The 20,775-nt window shown below is 48.9% G+C and overlaps 1 protein-coding gene across 1 annotated transcript; it reads right to left on the bottom strand.

Moving 5' to 3' along the window:
• Positions 1-4,199: 4,199 nt before the first annotated feature.
• Positions 4,200-19,937, bottom strand: LOC111853150 (ATP-dependent RNA helicase DHX15-like). The gene is made up of 14 exons (XM_023829787.2): positions 19,746-19,937; positions 17,939-18,272; positions 17,382-17,575; positions 16,985-17,144; positions 16,460-16,678; positions 14,552-14,719; positions 11,116-11,202; positions 10,800-10,949; positions 10,425-10,533; positions 7,092-7,283; positions 5,937-6,059; positions 5,636-5,826; positions 4,785-4,954; positions 4,200-4,702 (listed from the first exon to the last, which is right to left on the bottom strand). The coding sequence occupies exons 1-14, from the start codon at positions 19,814-19,816 to the stop codon at positions 4,585-4,587; spliced, it is 2,286 nt and encodes a 761-aa protein (XP_023685555.1). The 5' UTR covers positions 19,817-19,937; the 3' UTR covers positions 4,200-4,584.
• Positions 19,938-20,775: the final 838 nt, after the last annotated feature.

Genomic DNA, 20,775 nt, shown 5'->3' with positions numbered 1-20,775 from the left:
ATTTTTAGTCTCTGGCATCGGAATAATGAAGAAGCCTGACCCGATTTTGAGCGGAGGGGGGGGGGCATGTTTTTTGTCCTAGCTGGTTTTTTGTCTCTTTTATTCAGATTTTTCCTGGTGTGCATAATGCGTTACTTTAAACCCCTTTCAATTTTGCTTGAGTGGCTTCATAGAGAACAAGGACCCGGTCTAAAACAAAATGACACATCCACTTCAGAGGATGACGCAATGGAAGGAAGGGGAGTGACAGTGTGCCTTAAGTTCTGGCATGCTGCCTTTCTTGTTGATGACACCTACGTATATTTAGATACAACTATTGTCAGTTCTACTGCTTATCTTTTTAAACCGATAGTTTGTTTCTTCCATGCAAGCAAATGTGGATTTTTGCCGCTAAATGTGAAAGTAAACACTGTGAAATACCTAAGTTTTTTTTCTCGCTGTGTTGATGTGAATTCTTCAGTCCAGTCATGCTCAACTCGGACCCGTTTAAAGCTGTTTTGTAAGGAGCAATGCAGGGAGGCAGCGATAAGAAGAATGTAGCTTCGTATGTCGTACCTTCGAGGAAGACAGCAGCCGCCAAGAGGGATTTTTGTTCCTGTGTAACAGAAAAATAGCAAATAAGAGCTTCATCGGGGGCGCTCCAGTCCCTCGTGCCTGCTGGCCAGGAAGTGCTTATCCGTCACTCCACAATACCAGTTTCATGACCGCAAAAATTAATATTTTTAAGGTGTGACGTATTCTTGAGGTGGTGGGAGTTTTGAGAAGATACAGGGAAAAAAATGTCCCCGAACTACACTTTCCCTGTTAAACAAGCATTTCCTGATATATGAAACGTTATTGAAAGACTGCAGGTTGAGCCCCAGAATGACTGTGTGTGTTTGTACTTTAGTCAATTGAATTGACTCAAGTTGACCCAAGAGAACGAATGCAATTGAAAAGGTAAAATGGCTATAGAATTAAGTTTGGTTCTTTAAAGTAAGACTCTAAAGAACAATTCAAATTGCATTAAATAAGACGACAAGTACCTAAAATAGTATTAGGGTTACATGCGTAACTTCCGAGAGCGTTACACAGATTTTCATAACATATAATCCTAATCAACACTGACTCATGCTTTGTTTGTTTTTTTAATACCCCTGCAGTTGAAAACATGGATAAGTCTAAGCATCATATCAGACCTTGCCCAAGGTGTTCTGGCACCCTATAGGTGAGATTCTCCTGCCCCCCCCTCCCCCAAGTTCATTTATATTAAAAACATTTCAGCAGTTTATTGTGTCTGGCTGCTGACTGGCTCGCTGGTGTCTGTCTGACACAAAAAAATGCAGGAAAGCCTTATTGTAAAAAACTGCAACATGACGTAATTCAGTTTTTTTTCTCACTCGCTTTTTTGTGCCCCTTAATCAGATGGCGCCCTAGGCGATGTCCTGTGTTGCCTATAGGACAGACCGGACGTGATACAAATGCACCATTTTGCAGGCTGTGAGAATCCAGAAAATATTTGGACTTAATATGTAAACTGCAGAAACCACCCTGAGCTTTAGAGCAGCCACAAAACTATTGTCCTTTGAATTAGTAAGTCAATGGATAATTAACAGATTTAATTGCAACTCGTATAAAATGTTTACTGCATCGCCAACAGATGGTCAGGTGACTAACGTTTCACAGGAAATTAAATCAACCTTCATTTAAAAAACATGGAACTTTTTAGATTTATTTTTATCAAGACTCCATTGGTTCATTGTACATTTTGTATTGAAATTAAAATGCAAAAACCCTTTCCTTTGTGACTCTGCAATAGACTGATTTGATCAGGAACTCTAATCAAGATTAATTCCTTACTACCGAAATAATTCTTACATTTCACACATAAATTTAGGTTTAATCGGAAAAGGCAATCTAACCAAGGGTACACAATGCTTCTCCGTGGGCTGAAGATATTAGGGCGGAAAAAAGTTAATCTTCTCAGCCTGAATCTTACGCAACGCACATAATATTCAATTTCTAAATCTGACAGCCATATTCCATCTATCAGCTCACAAAGACCAAAGCCAAAGATAGACAAACATGCCCTCATCTCAGCGATATGCTTCTGAAACTGCAGACGGAGAGCTGGCGCTTACTTAAGGTCCCTTTTGAAGTTCTCCCCTCACACGTAGCAATCTGTGATATTTGGCACCTCTCAGGCACACGGCGCCTTAATGTAAAAGCTGCATAAGAACAGAGCGCGTCCGTCTTCTGTGTCTAATGGATTACCGTGGTAACGGAGAGGCCCGGCAGCGGCTAGGCCGGCACGTTCCGTTAACGTGTCATGTGACGCTTCCAATCCATTTAATCACGAGCCGGCTGTTTTTAAGCAAAGCTCTCAACACCTGTAAGACCATAATAAGGATGTGGGTGGGGGGGGGGTGGATTCAGAATAGCCCCATGAACGCTTCCAGGAATACAGAAGGGAAACAGAATAAAGCATTAATTGGCATATTGGGGGGGGGGGGGGGGGCATTTTCGGAGCATTATAAAAATGCAGTGATGAAATTGCTGACAAATAACAAAAACGTAAGCCAATTAAATTTTTCATAAAAGCTTGATTTATATACTTTAAAGAAAAAGATACGTTTTTTTGAAACCAAACAAGTGGACATGACATTATGCATCACCCCCCCCTCATAAAGGAAGGGCCAGTGACATTCCGCAGCGTTAGACGATAGGGACTCGACCCAACACACACCCCAGGAGGGGCCTCATTCAAAGATACCATCCACGACTGCTCTAAAAAGACACCAAACTATGAAAATGGTATTAAAAAGTTGCTAAGGGAAGAAGAGCAAGCTAAATGTGAAGGGCCCATTTTGGAGTTTTGCAACCTGGGTGGCATGATGCGCTTGGGTGGCATTCTCGGGGAAAGGACCTAGATTTGGAACCCGGGTGGGACGAGCAAGGGATAGGAGGGGCCCGGAATCTGTACCCAGGAACGAGGCGTTTGACTAGTGCGGCCATGAGAAAAATGCACAGCCGCATTAACGCACAAAGAAAGAAAAAACGATCCACTTGTAAGCATCAGCTAAGCAGTTGAACCCGAAGGTAACAAGGTAACAACGAAACGGATTAACAGGTTAGCCATACATCAAAATCAAACGGCTAATCCCCCTGGGCCCCAATACCAGGCAACTCCGACGACTTTGACAGGCCGTTACATCAGGCACGGCTTCATTCAGCAGAAGAGCAAACTCGCGTTTCCGTCTGAGGTACGGAAGCAGCACGACAACGCAGCTTGTGGGCACCGTTCAGTGGGAACCTGGAAGCAGCTCTACGCAAATCTTCAAATTAGGGGTTGGGCAGTTAATCGTATTTTAATTTCAATTACAGTTTTGGCTTCCAAACGAAATCATGATGAATTATTGTGCCACATTTATTTTCGCAGCAATTCCCTGGTTTTGTCTCGTGTTATAAAACCGGGGCACCACTTCCAGCCCATTTATAGTTCTTCAGCCGAATTATATTTAGAGTTCAAGGAAATGTACTGTTAGGCAATTTTTTTTTTTTTAGGTTCAATAAATGCACATTTCCAAAGTCAGTGAACAACATTGTTAATCGTTATCTCAGCATTGACCAAAGTAACAGAGAAGCCCAACTTCAGGCCTGCACTGTCGAGCTCATAAGCTTATATGGACATGCCACCCTCACCACATGGTCCCCAGGTGTAGCATCTCCTGTAAGAAACAAGACATCACTTCTAAATTTAGGTGCAGCTCATATCAAAAAGGGCTGCGTCCCCACAATACTCATTCCCACCTTATAAGGTACTTATTTTCCCCCAAACACTAGTGTAACAAGGGCCAGTCTGGCACTCGGGCAGACGTGTGATTTTCTAAGCCGGATCTCTTCTTGACCCCTTTCTCACATCTTCCTCCCGCCGGCCAGTACAGGAACACCCCCCAGGCCACACCACCGGTCCAAAAGTAGCGATCAAAGCCAGTGACAATGCAGACTCGACGACTCACTCAGACGTACAGCTGACTGGCAGCCATATTAATGAACAGACAATGCAGGGCCGTCCACAGACCTGTTTACCAGTTTTACCAGGTAAATGGTACGATTGCCACACAGTACAAATGAAAAGGAAAACCATGAGGGCCAACTACACCTCTACAGGAAGCAAGTTACTCCTCAATTATTGATCTCATCCATCAATAAACTGCATGTCTGGAATTAATACTTTATTGAAATCAAAGCTCCTTTATTGAAGAGGGCTGTCTACATAAGTAGATCGAGTTCACAATGTCTAAGAGGAATGTCAGCATCCACATGAATGACCCTACATAACACGTTATGCAACCAAACTCCAGTGGAGACCCCGAAACATCTGCAGTGCTCTCTTCCAGAATGGTACCTTACACCCTGTTATTAAGCGGACAAAAGGAAAGCCAAAAGTTATATAAAAATAATCAAAATCTGAAGGGCAAAGGATCTCTCAAAGAAAAGGGCTGCTATGGACGACGGCCAAGTCCAAGAGTTCTGGGTGAGTTTGCGCCGAGCCGCCAACGCCCAAGCCTGCCTCCCCCCCACCCCACCCCACAAAGCCGTCCATCAGTACTGCGTGTACTCCTTGGTCTGCAGTTTGGCGATGATGCGCTCCAGCTGCCTTCGGGCCTCACACTGAGGGAAGTTGACCATGTCGTAGTACTGGGCCGCAATTTTCACAAGCCTGCAACGGGACACCACGTCTCGGTTAGCCAACAGCATGAGACTCGTGAAGCTAAGCCAAGCGCTAGCGGGCGAGACCCTACCACTCCGGCTTGATGTCCGTGCACGTGCGGATGTAGTTCTTGGTGGTCAGCACGAATTCATTGTAGAGTACCCACTCAGGCTTGTGGTCCAGGACTGTCGAAGGGTGAAGCTGGACAACCTGGTTGTCCTTGACAGTCAGGTAGTGCCCAGTACGCTCCAGGTGTGCCACCTGCACAGACGGCAAGATCGATCACACAGGGTCACCTCCTCTGCTTTCTTTCCCTCAACCCAATTCTGTTCTGCTACAGAAAGCAGAATGATGCGGAAAGACAAGGCTCTGAAGACGTTAACGGTCCCAGACGATACCACAATTGATTTACACATGGAAATTTAGGTCACCACGAACTATAAGCAGGCGCATTTTGGAGATGAAGCTCCAGACAAGACAAGACGGCCTCAGACCCAACACTTTCAGCATGGCAAGACACAATGGGGAACACCAAGTAACTGTTTATGGACACCAGGGACCGAACAAAAAACAATTCAATTTAGCAGGACAAGAGAAAGGAAAAAGCAATAGATTTGAAGAAACAGGATCAAGATGGATATCTTCATGATATAGACAGTCATCTGTCTTGTGCAGCTGCATCCAGAGATTTCATGGGTACCTCCAGGAGTTTTGTTGGATATCACCCATACCTACACTTAACGACCAAATCAAATCAAATACTTGTCTATAGACTAAAAACCTAGAGATATGAAGAACAATCATTTCACTAGTTAGGAAAATGCGTCATTTAACACACACCTCTACCACGTTAAAACAAGACCAATGCAAAAGGATCCCAAGTCAACGGAGTCCTCTTTACTGCAGAAAAGACTTTGCCATGACGTTCCGAGGACAACAGACCTGCATGAAGAAGCCGGTGACTAGGGCCCGCCGGATATTGAGGTAGTAGTCACGGCTGGTGAACTCGGTGCTCCGGCGCGGCAGGTTGAAGCGGTCCATGATGCGGGAGAGCTGCTGGCGTACGTTGTCAGCCGACATCAGCGAGCGGTAGTTGACGAAGTTATCGTAGCACCACTGCATCGACTCGTGATCTGGGGAGGGAAGAGGCGGTTGAGGTCATACGGCTCCTCGAAAACACTGCTGAGAGACATCACCCCTGTCTCACAACTGGAGATGGTCACGGACATGAGAGTGCGCTTACTCTGTTTGAAGGCGTGGTAGACGTTGAGCAACGTCAGGTGGTCGCCGTCTATGTGGGCGAAACGCATCTTGGACTCGTCGGCTGCCTTCTTAGCCTCCGTGGGACGAACGAAACACTGCGGGACTAAACAAGGTTGGTATGGGCCCAACACGGACGCCCATAGGGATGAGTCAAACATTCACAGATACAGGGAACAAGGCCTAGAAGCTACAATAGTGCACGGAGCGCAAGGCAGGCTGAAGGGGAGGACTTCTCATCCGCCTACCCCACCCACGGTGACCTGCCCGCCAGCTTGTTGGGAGGTCAACAGCTATTTCCTTCTGCGAGACACCAGCACTTACACATTTAGGGATTTTGTTGAAACAACAGACTTGGGTACAGTGTGGGCCAAGCATGAACTACTTTACAGCAGTTCTGCCAAGGTCAAATGTATCCCTAAAGGTCCAGTATGGGAAGACGCATAAATTTTACAGTTAAATATGACAAGAAAATTGGTCCCGTTTTAGCACCACCTCCTGGGGTCCGTAAGTGACCATAGTCTATAAGCAATTAAAAAGGGTTTACAAGTGGAGGCCAATACAGTATGTTGCTGTAGTTAAAGACCTTTCCACATGTACTGACAAACTATCGAACCATCTTTCAGAATCACCAGTATACTCTTTGTTTCGGTGAAGTTTCCGAAGGTCATGGACATTCAACACCAAGTGAAGGAAGGATCGGGCCCAGACCACATTAATCCAACAGACACACTCAACACTCCACAGCACTTCCAACACCAGGACATCCCACTGACTAGCTCACAAAAGCAGCTTGACTCTCACTTCTTGGTCATGCTTCAACTCCTCAGCCATCACCAGACCCTGAATGAGTTCCACGTTTCCGTTAGTGTCGACTGGCTAACAGGGAGCAGCTTTCTGCACATGCAGATACGAGAGTCCTTATGGCAGCCTTCTACAGTAGCTAACACATTTGGAGCATGGTGCTAACATCTCCATATTAACGGGCCGAAAGCCAAATACTACAAGCAACAGGGATTCAAACAAATTATATACACACACAGGTGTTATTAGTGGAACGTTCCGGCAAGAGGACAAGGCTTGCGTGGAAGACGGTGCCAGCGTCAGCCGCCCTGTTCCACCCCCCCTTTGGTGTTACCTGACAGCATGGCGGTGATGGACAAGATCTCGTTGGAGCAGTTGAACTCGCAGCTGGCGATCACCATCTTGGCCAGTTGTGGGTCCAAGGGGAACTCAGCCATCATGGAGCCCAGCTCTGTCAGGTCGCCGTCGTCGTTCAGAGCTGCCAGGTAGTTCAGCAACTCCAGGGCCCGCATGAGAGTCTCGGGGGCTGCCGGAATGCGGAGGGGGGGCAGGGGGTAAGTCGAACCTTGGCGCATTGTTCCAGTCAGCTCCGCGGAGCACAAAACCATCATTCTTCACCAAGCACCGAGGTCTATTATTCACTCCAAAAAGGACTATACCACCGGCAGCATGATTACGAGAGAGTTTATTCACTTACCGGATTCAAAGGCCTTATATTGTCTGGCTAAAAGACTTTCTCAAAATGCAATTACTGGCTTTTGGCACGGAGGAGCTGAGGTTGAAATGAGCAGTCACCTATTCAGAGGGAAGTCACCACTCCTGGCATCAGCCACGGGAGTTACAGCAGCAAGACGGACCCGAACACGGCGGGAGAGTGCCTCCGAGACGGACTGGACTGTCTCGTAATAGGCAAGACACCTCCCTCCAAGTTCTCCCTCAGCGAGTGGGCTGATCGCCTGGCAACCCCGCCGTACGAATCGCGCGAAATTACAGGACTACGGCCGAAATTATCATATTTAACACGGCACACCGATTCGTGACTGCAATTACCCATGAGCACTCAGGGTTACATTCAGGAGAATGAACAGACGCCGGCAAGTAAACAGGATGCGGCCTTTGCAGAGTGGCGACAAGAAAACGCCACAGATATCGTAATTTCTCTCATTAATCATTCAGTCATATACTGCCCAGCTGTTTTTTTTTAGGAAGGTACACCAAGCTACTCTTTATTTGAAGGATGTCGGCAATAAACGTTGATACTTAGGACACAGAAGGAGTGGGCGTGCTTTGAAACACAGGTGTTAAACACACCAAACTCGCCACAGGGCTGCAGAAGCTCACGAAAACCCCGCCCACTCACCCAAGGCCGGCAGAACTCAATAATGGAGACGGCAGGAAAACTTGCCACATGCATCTTTTTTTTTTAAAAAATAATAAAAAATAAAATCACTTTAGTGAGCAGTTATTAATAGGTTGTACTGCCACAGCACGTCTGGGAAATCAGGAGCAGCACAGGAATACTTTCTGCTTACATGTTTGTTTAAATTATAAAGTATAAAGGAAATAGCATCGCAACCTTTCAGCGGCGCTTCAGGATGGAGAAACGGACCAGCGAAACGGGACTGTGAACCGGATCATTACATAGATCAGCGGCTGTGTCTGCTGGTGGGGGGGGGGGGGGGCTGGAATCGATCCTGACAAACTGCAGTATAATCAAAAAACCAAATTCTGCACTTAATTGAAATACCGGGAAGGATAACAAATCACCTGGTGGTCAGAGAAGCCACAGGAAACCCGTGTTTAATAAACCCACTGCATCTGGAGCATTTAACACTACCCTCCATGTGACTGGGGTACAGGAGTGCTACACGCAGCGGCATAAACCAACCAGAAGGGGGCAGCCTTCTGCAGTCACGGGGACACAGAAACAACCATCTAAAGACAAGATTAGTGCTGCAGGTACGGGGGCAGATTTGGTCTTTACCACCAAACGTGTGGTTTAACGCCGTCAGCGGAACCGGCCTTTTTGACAACAAGGATGCTGATGCAGCCTTATTCACCTTTAATCTACTTACTGATAACTAGAAGCTAACAGGAGCAGAAACGGTGTAGGATTCAGACGCTGGACCCCAGAGGTGTAAGGCGGCAGCACTAAAAGCGATCGAGATGTTTATGCGACACCCCATTTCCCTGTTAAGGCTTATTAACAGGCTGACAAACATGCATGAGATCGGCTTTGATTTTATGATTTGATGATGATTGTTCGGGGGCACAGTCCCGTTCTCTGTCCGCCTTATAAATTCCTTTGCGGTGGGTACCCTAATCATCCATCGCTCAACATCTAACGCAACATTAAGCCAAAGTCTCGTTAAGGCATAAAAATTTATACTGAAGATCCACCAAGTTAGGACAGAACAATAAATATTGGCCACAGAACAGAAGTTTGTACTGTCATATAATTCACCCCCCGTCCCCAAAGCTGAAAACACTGACAGCAAAACAAAGTTTCAATGCCAAAAAACATGGACATACTAAGCCCAACCACCTCCCCCAAAACAGAGAGCAGCGAACACTGGGTAACTTCTTATAAGTTAACAGGCTTAGTGACTTGGGAACTGCCAGCATTTGTTTGCATATCTCAACTAGGGATGCGTTGATCGATCGGCCACAGACCAGAATCGGCCTGTTTTTGGCACGCTTGACCGACCGATCAGTCTCGTGTATTTCCCATACGGAACCGGTCTGTTTGCAAGTGCACCACACGTCACACACACAGCGTCACACGCGCAGCTACACGCTAACTGTGACTGAAGACGACACAAAACTTACAATTTGAAAATACATATAAAAGCCAAAGAAAACCATAGGGGAACCAAGATGAAAACGTATTGAAGGTAAACTCTAAACCGATTATTAAATATATACTAGATAATCTTGAAAAGGAATAATTGCAGAGCTAGATAAGGTTTTTTCCTATGACAGAGTAAAAATGTTTCAGCTAAACTTTCACCCCCTGCACTATAATGTCAATACGTATGAAGTATGAAGGTATAAAGCCTGATCTTAATCTAGCTGACTAGCGATGTAAGAATTGTATGTGCATAACATATGACGCTGGTGTAATATTACATCGCACCTTTTACTATTTGGAAGAGAATAGTACACTTCAGATTTATTTGGAGATTTGTAACCTGTGGACTTTAAGACAAGTAAAAAGAAAAGAAAAGAGAAAAAAAAATAGAAAAAGGTCAAGTATGTGGTACCTTGAAAACCGGTGAAGGTAAAGTAAAACGTCTCTGATAAAGTTGGGTGTACAGCAACTCATTTTCAGTTAATTGCGCCTCCTATTGTACCTTCCAGTCACAGAGCACTTTACTGTGAGACTTAAGTGAAACAAGATCCTGAATCTTAGCGCAGTTGGGGGGAAATTGTTAAACTGTACAATTTATTTTTTTATTATGAAAACAACATTTTGCATGGTGAAGAAAACTGATTTTTGTTTGTATATGCTGTCAATTATAGTTCTTAGAAAGAAAATCGGATTCTGTAAAAATTGGATATCGGCCGATCACGCGGTGCATCTCTAATCTGAACGGAGTAGCTGTTGTCCCTATATGATGTCAATTCGAGGACCATGTATCCACAGACAAACAGGTGTATATCCTACCTGGTGGGTCCATGAAGTCAAAGTGCACCAGGTCATCGATTCCCAGCTTCTTCAGCTGCAGGACCACTGAGCCCAGGTTGGACCTCAGGATCTCGGGATATGTGTTGTCCTGTGGGCAGGGCCATGGCACATCGCCATGGAAACGTTAAACGTTGTGCTGGATCAAGAACCCGACATAGCTCAGCGGGGACGTAGCTAGAAATTCTAGGCCCCGTGATAAAACGTAACCTTTGGTTCCCCAAACTATCGTTTACATAATTTTTCATGTAGAGGGGCTGAACCCCCAGAATCTGCCGGTGCATCCATCTGCCCAGCTCAGGAGCCCCACCTAAGAACAGTGTTATGAGAAGAATGGCCACAAGGAGGCGCACTCACCTGCATCTCGGTCTTGTAGGCCTTCTCTGTATACAGGCGGAAACACTTGCCGGGCCGGGTCCTGCCGGCCCGACCAGCCCGCTGCTGCGCCGACGCCTTGCTGATGGCCGTCACCAACAGGGACTCGACCCTGATGCGCGGATTGTACACCTGGGGGGGGGGAGGGGCGGAGTCACGCACGGCTAGAGACGGCACAACATGAGCGCCGATAAACGCAGAACAAACGGAGCAGCACCAGAGAGCTGAGCGGCTTTAACGGCAGCAGATCGCTGGAGGAGATTAGAAGGAAGGAGATGAGCGGAAAGGAAGGTCTCACCTTCTGCTTGGCAAATCCGGGATCGATCACGAACACGACTCCATCGATGGTCAGCGACGTCTCGGCGATGTTTGTGGACACCACGACCTGCGAAATGAGCGCCGATCGGCATCAGCCAGATTGCGGGACCGGAGATGTCCAGACCTCCGTCTCCAAACCAGCTCCTCCAAGTGGGAACCCAAGCTACCGTATCTTTGGATAATGGTAAGAATAAAGTTGAATATCTTTGTCATTGTACAAACATAATACCATTAGTTGTACATGTACGATGACAGATACTGTTAGCCATTATTATAATTAGCCAATGATATGGTTTTTTTTTTTTTTTAATCGTTGAGTGGCAAGGAAGAGGGCCCAATCAGCTTTCAGTTGGGGGTCAGTGCAGCTGAGGCCCCCCCCTGTACATACTCCTGATTGAGAGCGTTCCTAATCCCTTAGGGTAATGGCGGGGTGGTTGCAGCAAATCGGCCCGAGAGGGTTAGCAGTCAGCTGGCCATCCGCTAATCCCTCTACTAGAATGCATCACTCCCGGTCGCATTTCTGGGCCGTCTCAACCATGCGGCCGCTCCCCGCCGCCGCTGCTAATGGCTGCCGAAAGCCGGCTTCCTCTCCCAGACACACTCCGCTCACGCTGCATTCAAGCGCTGCCAGCAAGAGAAATGAAGAAGCGGGCGTATTTCTGTCATTAGGCTTGGAAGTGGGGGACACAGCAGCTTAAAGGCAGGCACACACACACACAACCTTCCGGATGCGACAGACACCGGGACTAACTTCCCCATTAACCTTAACGATCCGAACCGAACCGCGCCGAACGCCGGTCCAAATTACCAGCAGCACAGGGAGCCGCTTAATCGCCGGTGCGAAGGAGCACGCCGCAGAACCCTCTCGCGGGCAGCCAATGAAAAGCGAGGAGACGTCGTCTCATTTTCCCGGGGATCCAGCAAAGACTCGCAAACAAAATTAAAGCCAATTTAAGGAGCATTTGGATATTTAAAGGGCCAGGCACGCCTGGGGAATGACGCCTGCCCACGCCCCCCCCCCCCCCCAACCTGCTCCGGAGGGTCCGTCTGTGAGAAATGACAGCAAATGATGAATCGCAACTGATAGATAGAATGAGTCACCAGGCCTGTTGGGCCTCTCTGCCAGCGGTTAAGTAAACGAGTGGGGGGGGGGGGGTGTTTGTGCCGCGGATGTCGTGTGCCAGGGAACACCGTTACATAAGGCATGGCATCACTCCACCCTCCCTCCCCGCCCCGACTCCAGCCGTCGGAGCCTCATTCCCACACCAAAGCATGCAGGGTCGGCCCGGCTCTGCAGCACTATTTATGGCCCTGTCGGCTTAGCGATTAAGCGAGCACGTCCCGACCCGCTCGCTTCCGAGGAAAAGCGAGCCACACAGGGGCCACGCGGCATCCGGATCCGTCTAAGATGCTTAATTTAAGATGCTCGGGACTCGAAGCCCCTGAAGACGGCTAAGCACACGCTGTGCCCGACTTTAAAGCAACTTAAACACGACTTGTATGAGAAATACTTAAGCTTCCACTTAAGGAGGAGGGGATTTAATTGTGCAGCCCTTCCTCTGCGCTCCTGGATAATTTGTTACCTCCTGACTGAGCCGTTCAATTGAATCGCGCTGGAGCCCAGTCGTGCTGGAGCGCGGGGAGGCGGATCGGGGACAGCCGGAGCCGACCTTCACGGCCACGCGGCGCTGCTCCCCGGACCTCGTTTGCGGCTAACGACGCACGTGGGTCCGCAGCGCCAGCCCCATCAATCCAGGCCTCTCGATATCGAGCCGCCGCGCCTCTCAACTGATGCCTCTGAACAGCCACACAAAGGAATTTAATTATCATCCTAAATCCTACAAAGTGCATTCAGATGCCCTCCTTTAGGTGTTCAGATCCCAGGAAACGCCTTCATTGTGCCCCGTTAGCAGCCCACCTGTAAACCATTTAGGTGGTTTACACGCCGCCCCCCCCAACTCACCCAGCACAGAACAGATTTCAGATGACAGTATCAGTTCTTAAACTGGTTGTGTTGTACTACAGCCAGACTTGCTGAAATGAGTCGGCGGCATGGGAAGGACTCGATCCCTCGTTACATTCAGTGATCCCAACCCCCCCCAAGCGAAAAGCATTCTGGGAACACACAGAAGGCCAGGATGACGTCCAGAGCCTTGACATAGAGGTACCTTCTGATCTTAGAGGACACACAATGGGAACCAGGATTTTCATCACATCATGTCACAGACCTCCCCCCCCCCCCCCCCCGGCTAATGTGGCTACCGGATCAGCAAATAACGGGACACCTCGACCTCCCACTGTGCCTCCACAGCGCCACCCAGCTGCGACTTTTAATTAAATCACCCACACGCATTGCATCAAATCAGCAATTAGAATAGTTCTGGTCACTACAGATGCACAGCACATAAAATTCAGATTCCTGCACCACTCTCTCCAGCCTGTCCTGTAGGGGGTGTCATCATGCCACCGCGTCAAGTCAAAGCGCTGCCCGCGCCTATCATTCCCGTCTTACGGCCGGAGGGTGGCACAGAACCTGCCAGCTGGGAAATATCTCCACTCGCTCCGAAATGGACTCCATAATTACCCGCATACAAACCCATTAAATAGGAACGCAGGGAGATAAAGCACGGGTTCGGGGAGAACCACTCCTCCTCTCAGAGAGATCTTGTGCGATGTGACCATCTCCGCCGGCCATTACTCCTCGTCCAGCTGTCGCGCCATCATCAGTCTCTGACAGGGGAAATTCACACCTCGCCCATCTTCAATCACCCCCCCCCCCCTCAGCACCACCGCCCCCCCATTCCCTGGCAGTCTCGCACATGGCGGCCCCCTCGCGACCCAGCGTCCTCGATCATTCATTCGCGAGACCGCCATGGAGTTTACACGCGACCCAACACCCCCACTGCACTTGGGGGGGGGGGGGGGGGGGGGGGTTCAATTCTGACAGGCAACACATCACAAAAGCCACCAGCAGGGGCTGTACAAGAATTCTACAGAATGCCCCCCTTCTCCAAACCAAAGGTATATCTAAGCTCACACATTCCTTGCTCCCCCTAGTGTCTGGGCCACTGAATGTCTTATCCAATCACCCCCAATATGGGTGGCTCTGTAACTCACATAGCCTCCACATCGCCCCCCCATGACAGATCATGGCACAACACATCTCAACAGAGCCCCCCTCATGCAGGGGGGGGCATAACACACTAAAAGTTTTCGGCTCCAATAAAAATCCACGCACATCAGGAAGAAGCAGTCGGTCCAATTGGGCTCGTTCGGAATTGAATTTTATGAAAATGCATCGCACACAGAAGCGCTTTGCGGGGATTTTAGTGCGGGGGGGGGGGGAGGGGGGGGGAGAGACAGCAAGAGCTGACACCATCAGCTGACTTCAGTGAGGTCCGGCGACGTGCTCGTACCTTCCGCCCTATCGCCCCGTTGGCCCTCCGTGGGGGCGGGGGCTCAAAGATCCTCTGCTGCTGCTGGGGGGGCAGCGTGGAGTACAACGGGATGATCTTGATGTCCCCCACCTCGGGTCCCAGGTCGTCCACCTCCCGCTTGATCCGTTTGCAGGCCTCGTCGATTTCCTGAAAGGGCGATTCGAGCGATGAGGATGGCGCGGATCATGGGGCGTAAAGGGCAGGCAGACGGGAAGCATCGCAGGGCGACATCGGCAAACTGAGGCACGCTGATGATACAGTTCAAGGGTGGGGGACAAGCCCAACACCCAAACAGCTACTTGGAAAACAACAGATTTAGCTACTCAACCGTCACAAAAAGGTGACGTGCCCCTCCCCAAACAGGGAGGGACACTGGTAGTGCTTACAGCAGGAAATCACATACATTAGTGAGTAGACAGATGAACGTTAAGTGTGCTTTACAGTCACCATTAGCTGTGCAAAGGCACGTGAAATTCCTCGCAGTGAATCTTCCTTCGCCTAAACACAAAAATGTAAACTTGAACGAGATGCACTTTTTATGACTGTTTATTTCGTAAGACAATCTAAAAGATGTTTTCCCCAGCCACACCAATAACTTGCCTTTTTTCCATGAACTAGCACCCGTAAAAAAACACTTATTCACTTGCTGAACTGATAAAAATTATTTCTATGGGGGGAAAAAAAAAACCTATGATGTGTGCTACAGCACCACCCGCAGGTCAGAGCAGCAAAGCGCAGCGACTCAGCGATCACACTACTCCCATAAAACACCGGGCAGCTGAGCACCTGAGGAAATAATCCACAAAAGCAGGACTGAGGAGAGCCTCCAAAAATTACCGGTGCTGTGTTAATACCTAATGGTGCGTTCGTTTTTCTCTCGGAACTCGGAAATTCCGGGTTGAGTGACATCACGTCCGACAATCTCCCGTTCGAGCTACCCACATCTCGGAACAAACATGGCTGCCTCCATGAACACGTTGCTGTGTGTTGTTGCTTTATACTTTAGCAGATTTGGAGTTTTCCAAATGGAGAAAATGGAAATTTTTCTGAGAGACAAACAAGAAACACAAACTAGTCAAACCACATTAAAAGCTTTATAAAATATTTTAGTACATTCATAGTGATATTCTTTTTTTGAACGGTAAACAAACTACAAACAAATCAAGTCGCCATGTTGAAATTACGCCACAGGGGCAACTCGGACAATAAAATCTTGTCCGACTTCAACGTCATAAAAGAGGCGTGTTTCCGACGGGAAGTGACGTTTTTCTTGACGTTTCGTGACGTTTTCATCCGAGTTCCGACTTGGAGAAAAATAATCGAACGCACTATAACATTCCGGACAATACGTGCCCTGACTGGACAACACGTGCGTGCGCTCATCCCGACAAATTAAAATTTATAATTTAATTCCAGAGAGATGGTCGTTATTGATAAGCGGAGGGCTAAAAATCACCGGAGAGCATTCGCAGACCATCTCGCGGCTTCTTGCATGCCAATCAGCTGGACGCAGCCATCCTCAATGACGCATTCCGTCAACTCGGAAGGCACCCCGCCAGATAGCGAGGCCATTTAAAATGGCACCAGAATGCTCATCACCTGTCCTGACTCACAACCATCCCACTAAAGCCTACCACAGCTGATTCTCCTTCAACAGGCCGTGTGAGACGCGCATCAGGGCGCCAACAGGCATCCTAGGATGTCTAAACCAGTCCCTCAGTTCGGCAGCACCTGAACAGCAGCGTGACACGACGCTCATCCTTACCACCTTTTCCCGTTGAACACTAGGGGGCACCAGCGTGCTGGCTTGGGTGGGGGATCTGCATTGAGAATGAGGCGGGGTTGGGGTGGGGGGTTAGGCCAACATGCTAAGGGAGCGACAGGCACCTCCTGGCCGGTGAGGAAGAGCAGCACGTCCCCCTCCTCCTCCTCACACATGTGAATCTGGATGACGGTCCGGATGGCGGCCTCCAGATAGTCCCTCTCGGGTTCCGGCGTGTAGAAGATCTCCACCGGGTGTGTGCGACCGGGGATGGTCAACAGGGGGCAGCTGTCAAAGTAAATCTGAAACTTGCCGGCATCCAGCGTGGCGCTCATGACGATCACCTGTGCGGGAACACAGACACACGCGCGACACCCAACGGGCGTGTCAGAGCAACCGGCCCGCGCTCCCATCAAGGATGAAAGTCAGTAGGGCCTCAAAAGACCCCGTGCACGACGACCAGCCCCACGATGAAGTTTTTAGGAGCACTGCGGGGTCTCCCACACCTTAATTTACAGCTTAATAAACCACCATAATAGAGGTGCCACAAACTGGAGAACAACCGTAAACTAGAGCTGGGCTCTAAATTGGGCGGCAACAGCAGATGGGAGCGCGGGGCGGGGCGGGGGGGGGGGGGTTCGGGGGTGTACCTTGAGGTCCGCCCTCTGCCGTACCACCTCCTTCAAAACACCCATGAGGATGTCCGTGGCCAGCGTGCGCTCGTGGGCCTCGTCCAGGATGATGACACCGTATTTTTCCAGCAGAGGGTCATTCATGGCCTCCCGGAGGAGCATACCATCAGTCATATACCTGGGGGGGGGGGGGACGCAAGTGAGTAACACCTAGCAATGAGGACCAAATACTATGGTTTTACTCTTTAGTTTCATTCAGGACTTTATGTAATTGACTACCGTCAGGGCAAAAAGAGATTCCTGTCATTTAAATGGCCTGTGCAATACACTCGTTCTTTCAAACCCGCCCAGGGATTCAAGGAGCCAATGGGAGAGCCCGCGGAGGCCACGCCCATCAGTGCGGCCATGCTCTTACTTCAGCAGGGTCTTGGCGCTGCTGCAGTCCTCGAATCGGATGGAGTAGCCCACCTCCTGGCCCAGCATGACGTCCATCTCGTCGGCCACGCGCTGGGCGACGCTCATGGCCGCCACCCTTCGGGGCTGTGTGCAGGCCACGCCCCGCTTGGGTCCTGGCAGGGAGCGCACCATCTCTACACACCACTGTGGGATCTGTGCACCGGGGGGGGAAGGGAAGCAAACCAAAATGACCATTTAATAAAGAGTGCTACAATCACCCCACTTGTGAGTCTTTAACATGTTCAAAAAGAACTTGATATTAAGCATGTAACTGCATAAATACAGGTCTCACATAAATTGATAAGTTTTTTTTTAATTAAAAAATTCACAAGCAATCAAAAGCAATCAAGCACAACAAAGCTGTGTTGAACATTAAGAAAAATTCACAAGCAATCAAATATGTTTCCGACGGAAGTTCCGAAACCAAACGGCCTAAGAAGCTGGCACCGGTAGCCGGTTGGCATGGAGACGGCATGCGGCCCGGAAGGGCGGCCAGAGCCTGAGCCGGACCCTGACCTGCGTGGTCTTCCCAGAGCCGGTCTCCCCAACCAACACGAAACTCTGGTGCCGGGCCATGATGTTGTTGAAGTTCTCCCGGTACTCCCACACGGGCAGCTGCAGCCTCTTCTTCAGGATCTCGTAGTAGCGGGGCGTGTGGGGCAAGTTGGTAAACGGGTTTATCTGCTGCTGGATGGCCATCTGCTTCAGAGGGGCGGCCCCACCCGTCACCGGGGGGCTGGTAATGCTACCAGGGGCCCTGGACTCCTTTTCCCTGTCACGGTCGCGGTCTCGCTCCCGTTCCCGGTCTCTGGAGCGGTCATCGCGGTCTCGGTCACGCTCCCTGTCTTTCCTGCGAGGCGAAGGGGGACATTTCAGACACTTCAGGCAGGCTGACCCAGATAAATGCCATAATACACTCCCTAGCCCCGCAAGCCAGCCCATCCGAGTAATTTAAGATAACCCACCCGAGAGTGCACCCGGCAATAAAAGTTTAACTAGGCTACAGCTAAATTTAAAGTAAAATCTATCACAAGAAGGGAAAAGAAAAAGCCACAGTTTGTGCTCATTTCAGACAGTTCTGCAGAATTCATACAGAAATTAGAACTCAGTTCTGCTAAACTATGCACTTAAACTAAAGTTCAATGCAAACTCAATTCTAAAACCATGTCCTGTATCGTCTGTAATCAGTCAAAATATTCAGGGCCTGCCAGAAAATAAGGAATGACCAGCAGCCATGGATCATCACCCACCTCAGATATTATTACACGACAAAAATCTATGGCTAATCAATACATTTATTTACAAGACACTCAGCCTATTTAAAAAAACTGGCATACTGGGACTGTGCCACCCAACTGGGCCTCCTTCACCACCAACCGACCTCTGAAAGTCGGTTGAACCCCTGTCAGTACAGTGTCCTGTCGCGGGGGTAGGGGAGCTTAAAATACCCCAGAAAGTAAGCGGCTACAGGGGCACAACTTCAGCTGTGTGACACTCAGCCACTAAAAGTGTCCGGGTGTAACACAGGAAACCACAGTGCAAAACCAAAACCAAAACCTAATGCACGTTTTGCTGTTTTGAAATTTAACCATGCTACATGCGCTTGACGAATGTTTCCGGTACATCACATGCCGGGAAGGGGTTCTATCTGCACCGGGCACGAGATGAACCTGCACATTCACAAGCCATAAATCGCTGCCGATTGGCCTTTGGTGAGTTCCTACTTCCGCTTTAGGCCCTTACTCTCGCGATTTATTTCTCCGACATTTTTTTGGACAATGTCCTGATCTCCTGTATCCGCGCTTCTCCTGCAGGCCCGCAGCGTACCGACCCCGAGCGATCCACGCCCCCGTCGCGCACATAGCCGGTGCGATGCACGTCTGTGCGGGGCGGCTAGCGGGCTCACACGCGCCACATGTTTTGGGGAATTCGGGCTCGCGTCGCAACTGCCCACCAAGTTACCTGACTAGTTAGCAATTAGACCACTAGGTAAGCGTCACATTTCGGTAAGGTTCTGGCATGTTCGCACAATCCAGCATGGCCGGTACCTGTGCTAAAACGCGACAGCCCTGGTTATAGCATTCGGTGGAGAAGAAAGTTCACCGTCGAGGGCCGCGTGTGAGGGCCGCACGTGAGGAGCCTCGCGAGCGCCGACCTGCTCGAGCCACTCCGTGCATAAGCGCAATTTTCGGCGGTATGGTGCGCTGGATCTGCCTGCTCTAGGCCCGGCACGGCGGCGCGACTGGCCCCGTTAGCTTTAGCCCGTTATCTCCCCGCTTACATCCACATCCAAACACAAAGATGCACCTGAGCCGGCCCTTACCCGTCAGACGATATCCTCTTTTTATTCGATGAGTAATCATCCCCCAGATCTAGACGATGTCTTTTAGACATCCTTCCTTAATGGTGCTAAAGAGTAAGCCCGAAGCAGACACTGCAGCACCACAGAGGAAAGCGCGCCGGGGGTAAGATGGCGCCCGGAAGCCGTAACTTGGGCGCCGCTTCAGGGGGGAAGGTGTCACTACCCGAAGTGGACCGAAGCCCCGATTTGTACTACGCATGCGCTGAAATCACCCACACGCAAAACCGTCCGCGCTTTGTATATGCATGAAGGAGGATGCTGCGTGGGTGTGGAGGGTTAGGAAAGGAGGCTGGGAAAGGAGCGGGCCGCCCCCAAAAGGCTGAACCCCATGGGCACTTTAGTGTGCTTTTTATACACGTATGATTTGATTTCGCCTTTATTTTCCATTTTAGACCCCTTTACTCCAAAGGATATAATTTTAGGAGTCATTCTGAAGGATAAAAAGCATAACACTGTGGTTAACTATTTCTTAATGTTGGGTAAATTCTTTATACATGTGCAAAATGGTGCAAAGTCACACTTGGATCTGGATTTAATAATTTCCTTAAGATTATTAAAAAATGTCATGAATCTCTGAAATTGATAGAAAAGCAAGCTGCTCGTTATGTATGTGCCTCCCTTGATGCACTATTTTAGTAGCATTTATTTATTTCTCTTACTTTCTGTCCCTGTGGAATTGTTTGGAACTTCTGTATTTTTCTTTTTTTGTGACTTTTAGTTTTCCTGTGTTTGTCTGCTGTCTCAGCAAAGTAAAAACATGCAGAGAAGGGCTGATTATTGCCTTTTGTTAGCTGCAATAAAAGATATTTAAAAAGAAAAACTTTGCTGTGCTTTACCTCATGATGGCCGTATAACCATTGATTGCATGGAAACTTCATACAGTGCAGGACTTTTAGATCCCTGCATGGAAACATACAGCCCAAAATATTTTACTCATGAATACTTTCTAGTTACTTTTCCCCTTCCCAAAACACCGATACCGTTCAAATCT

The sequence above is a fragment of the Paramormyrops kingsleyae genome, chromosome 25 (assembly GCF_048594095.1).
Source record: "Paramormyrops kingsleyae isolate MSU_618 chromosome 25, PKINGS_0.4, whole genome shotgun sequence".
NCBI lineage: Eukaryota > Metazoa > Chordata > Actinopteri > Osteoglossiformes > Mormyridae > Paramormyrops > Paramormyrops kingsleyae.
This window is presented reverse-complemented; position numbering and strand designations above follow the sequence as displayed.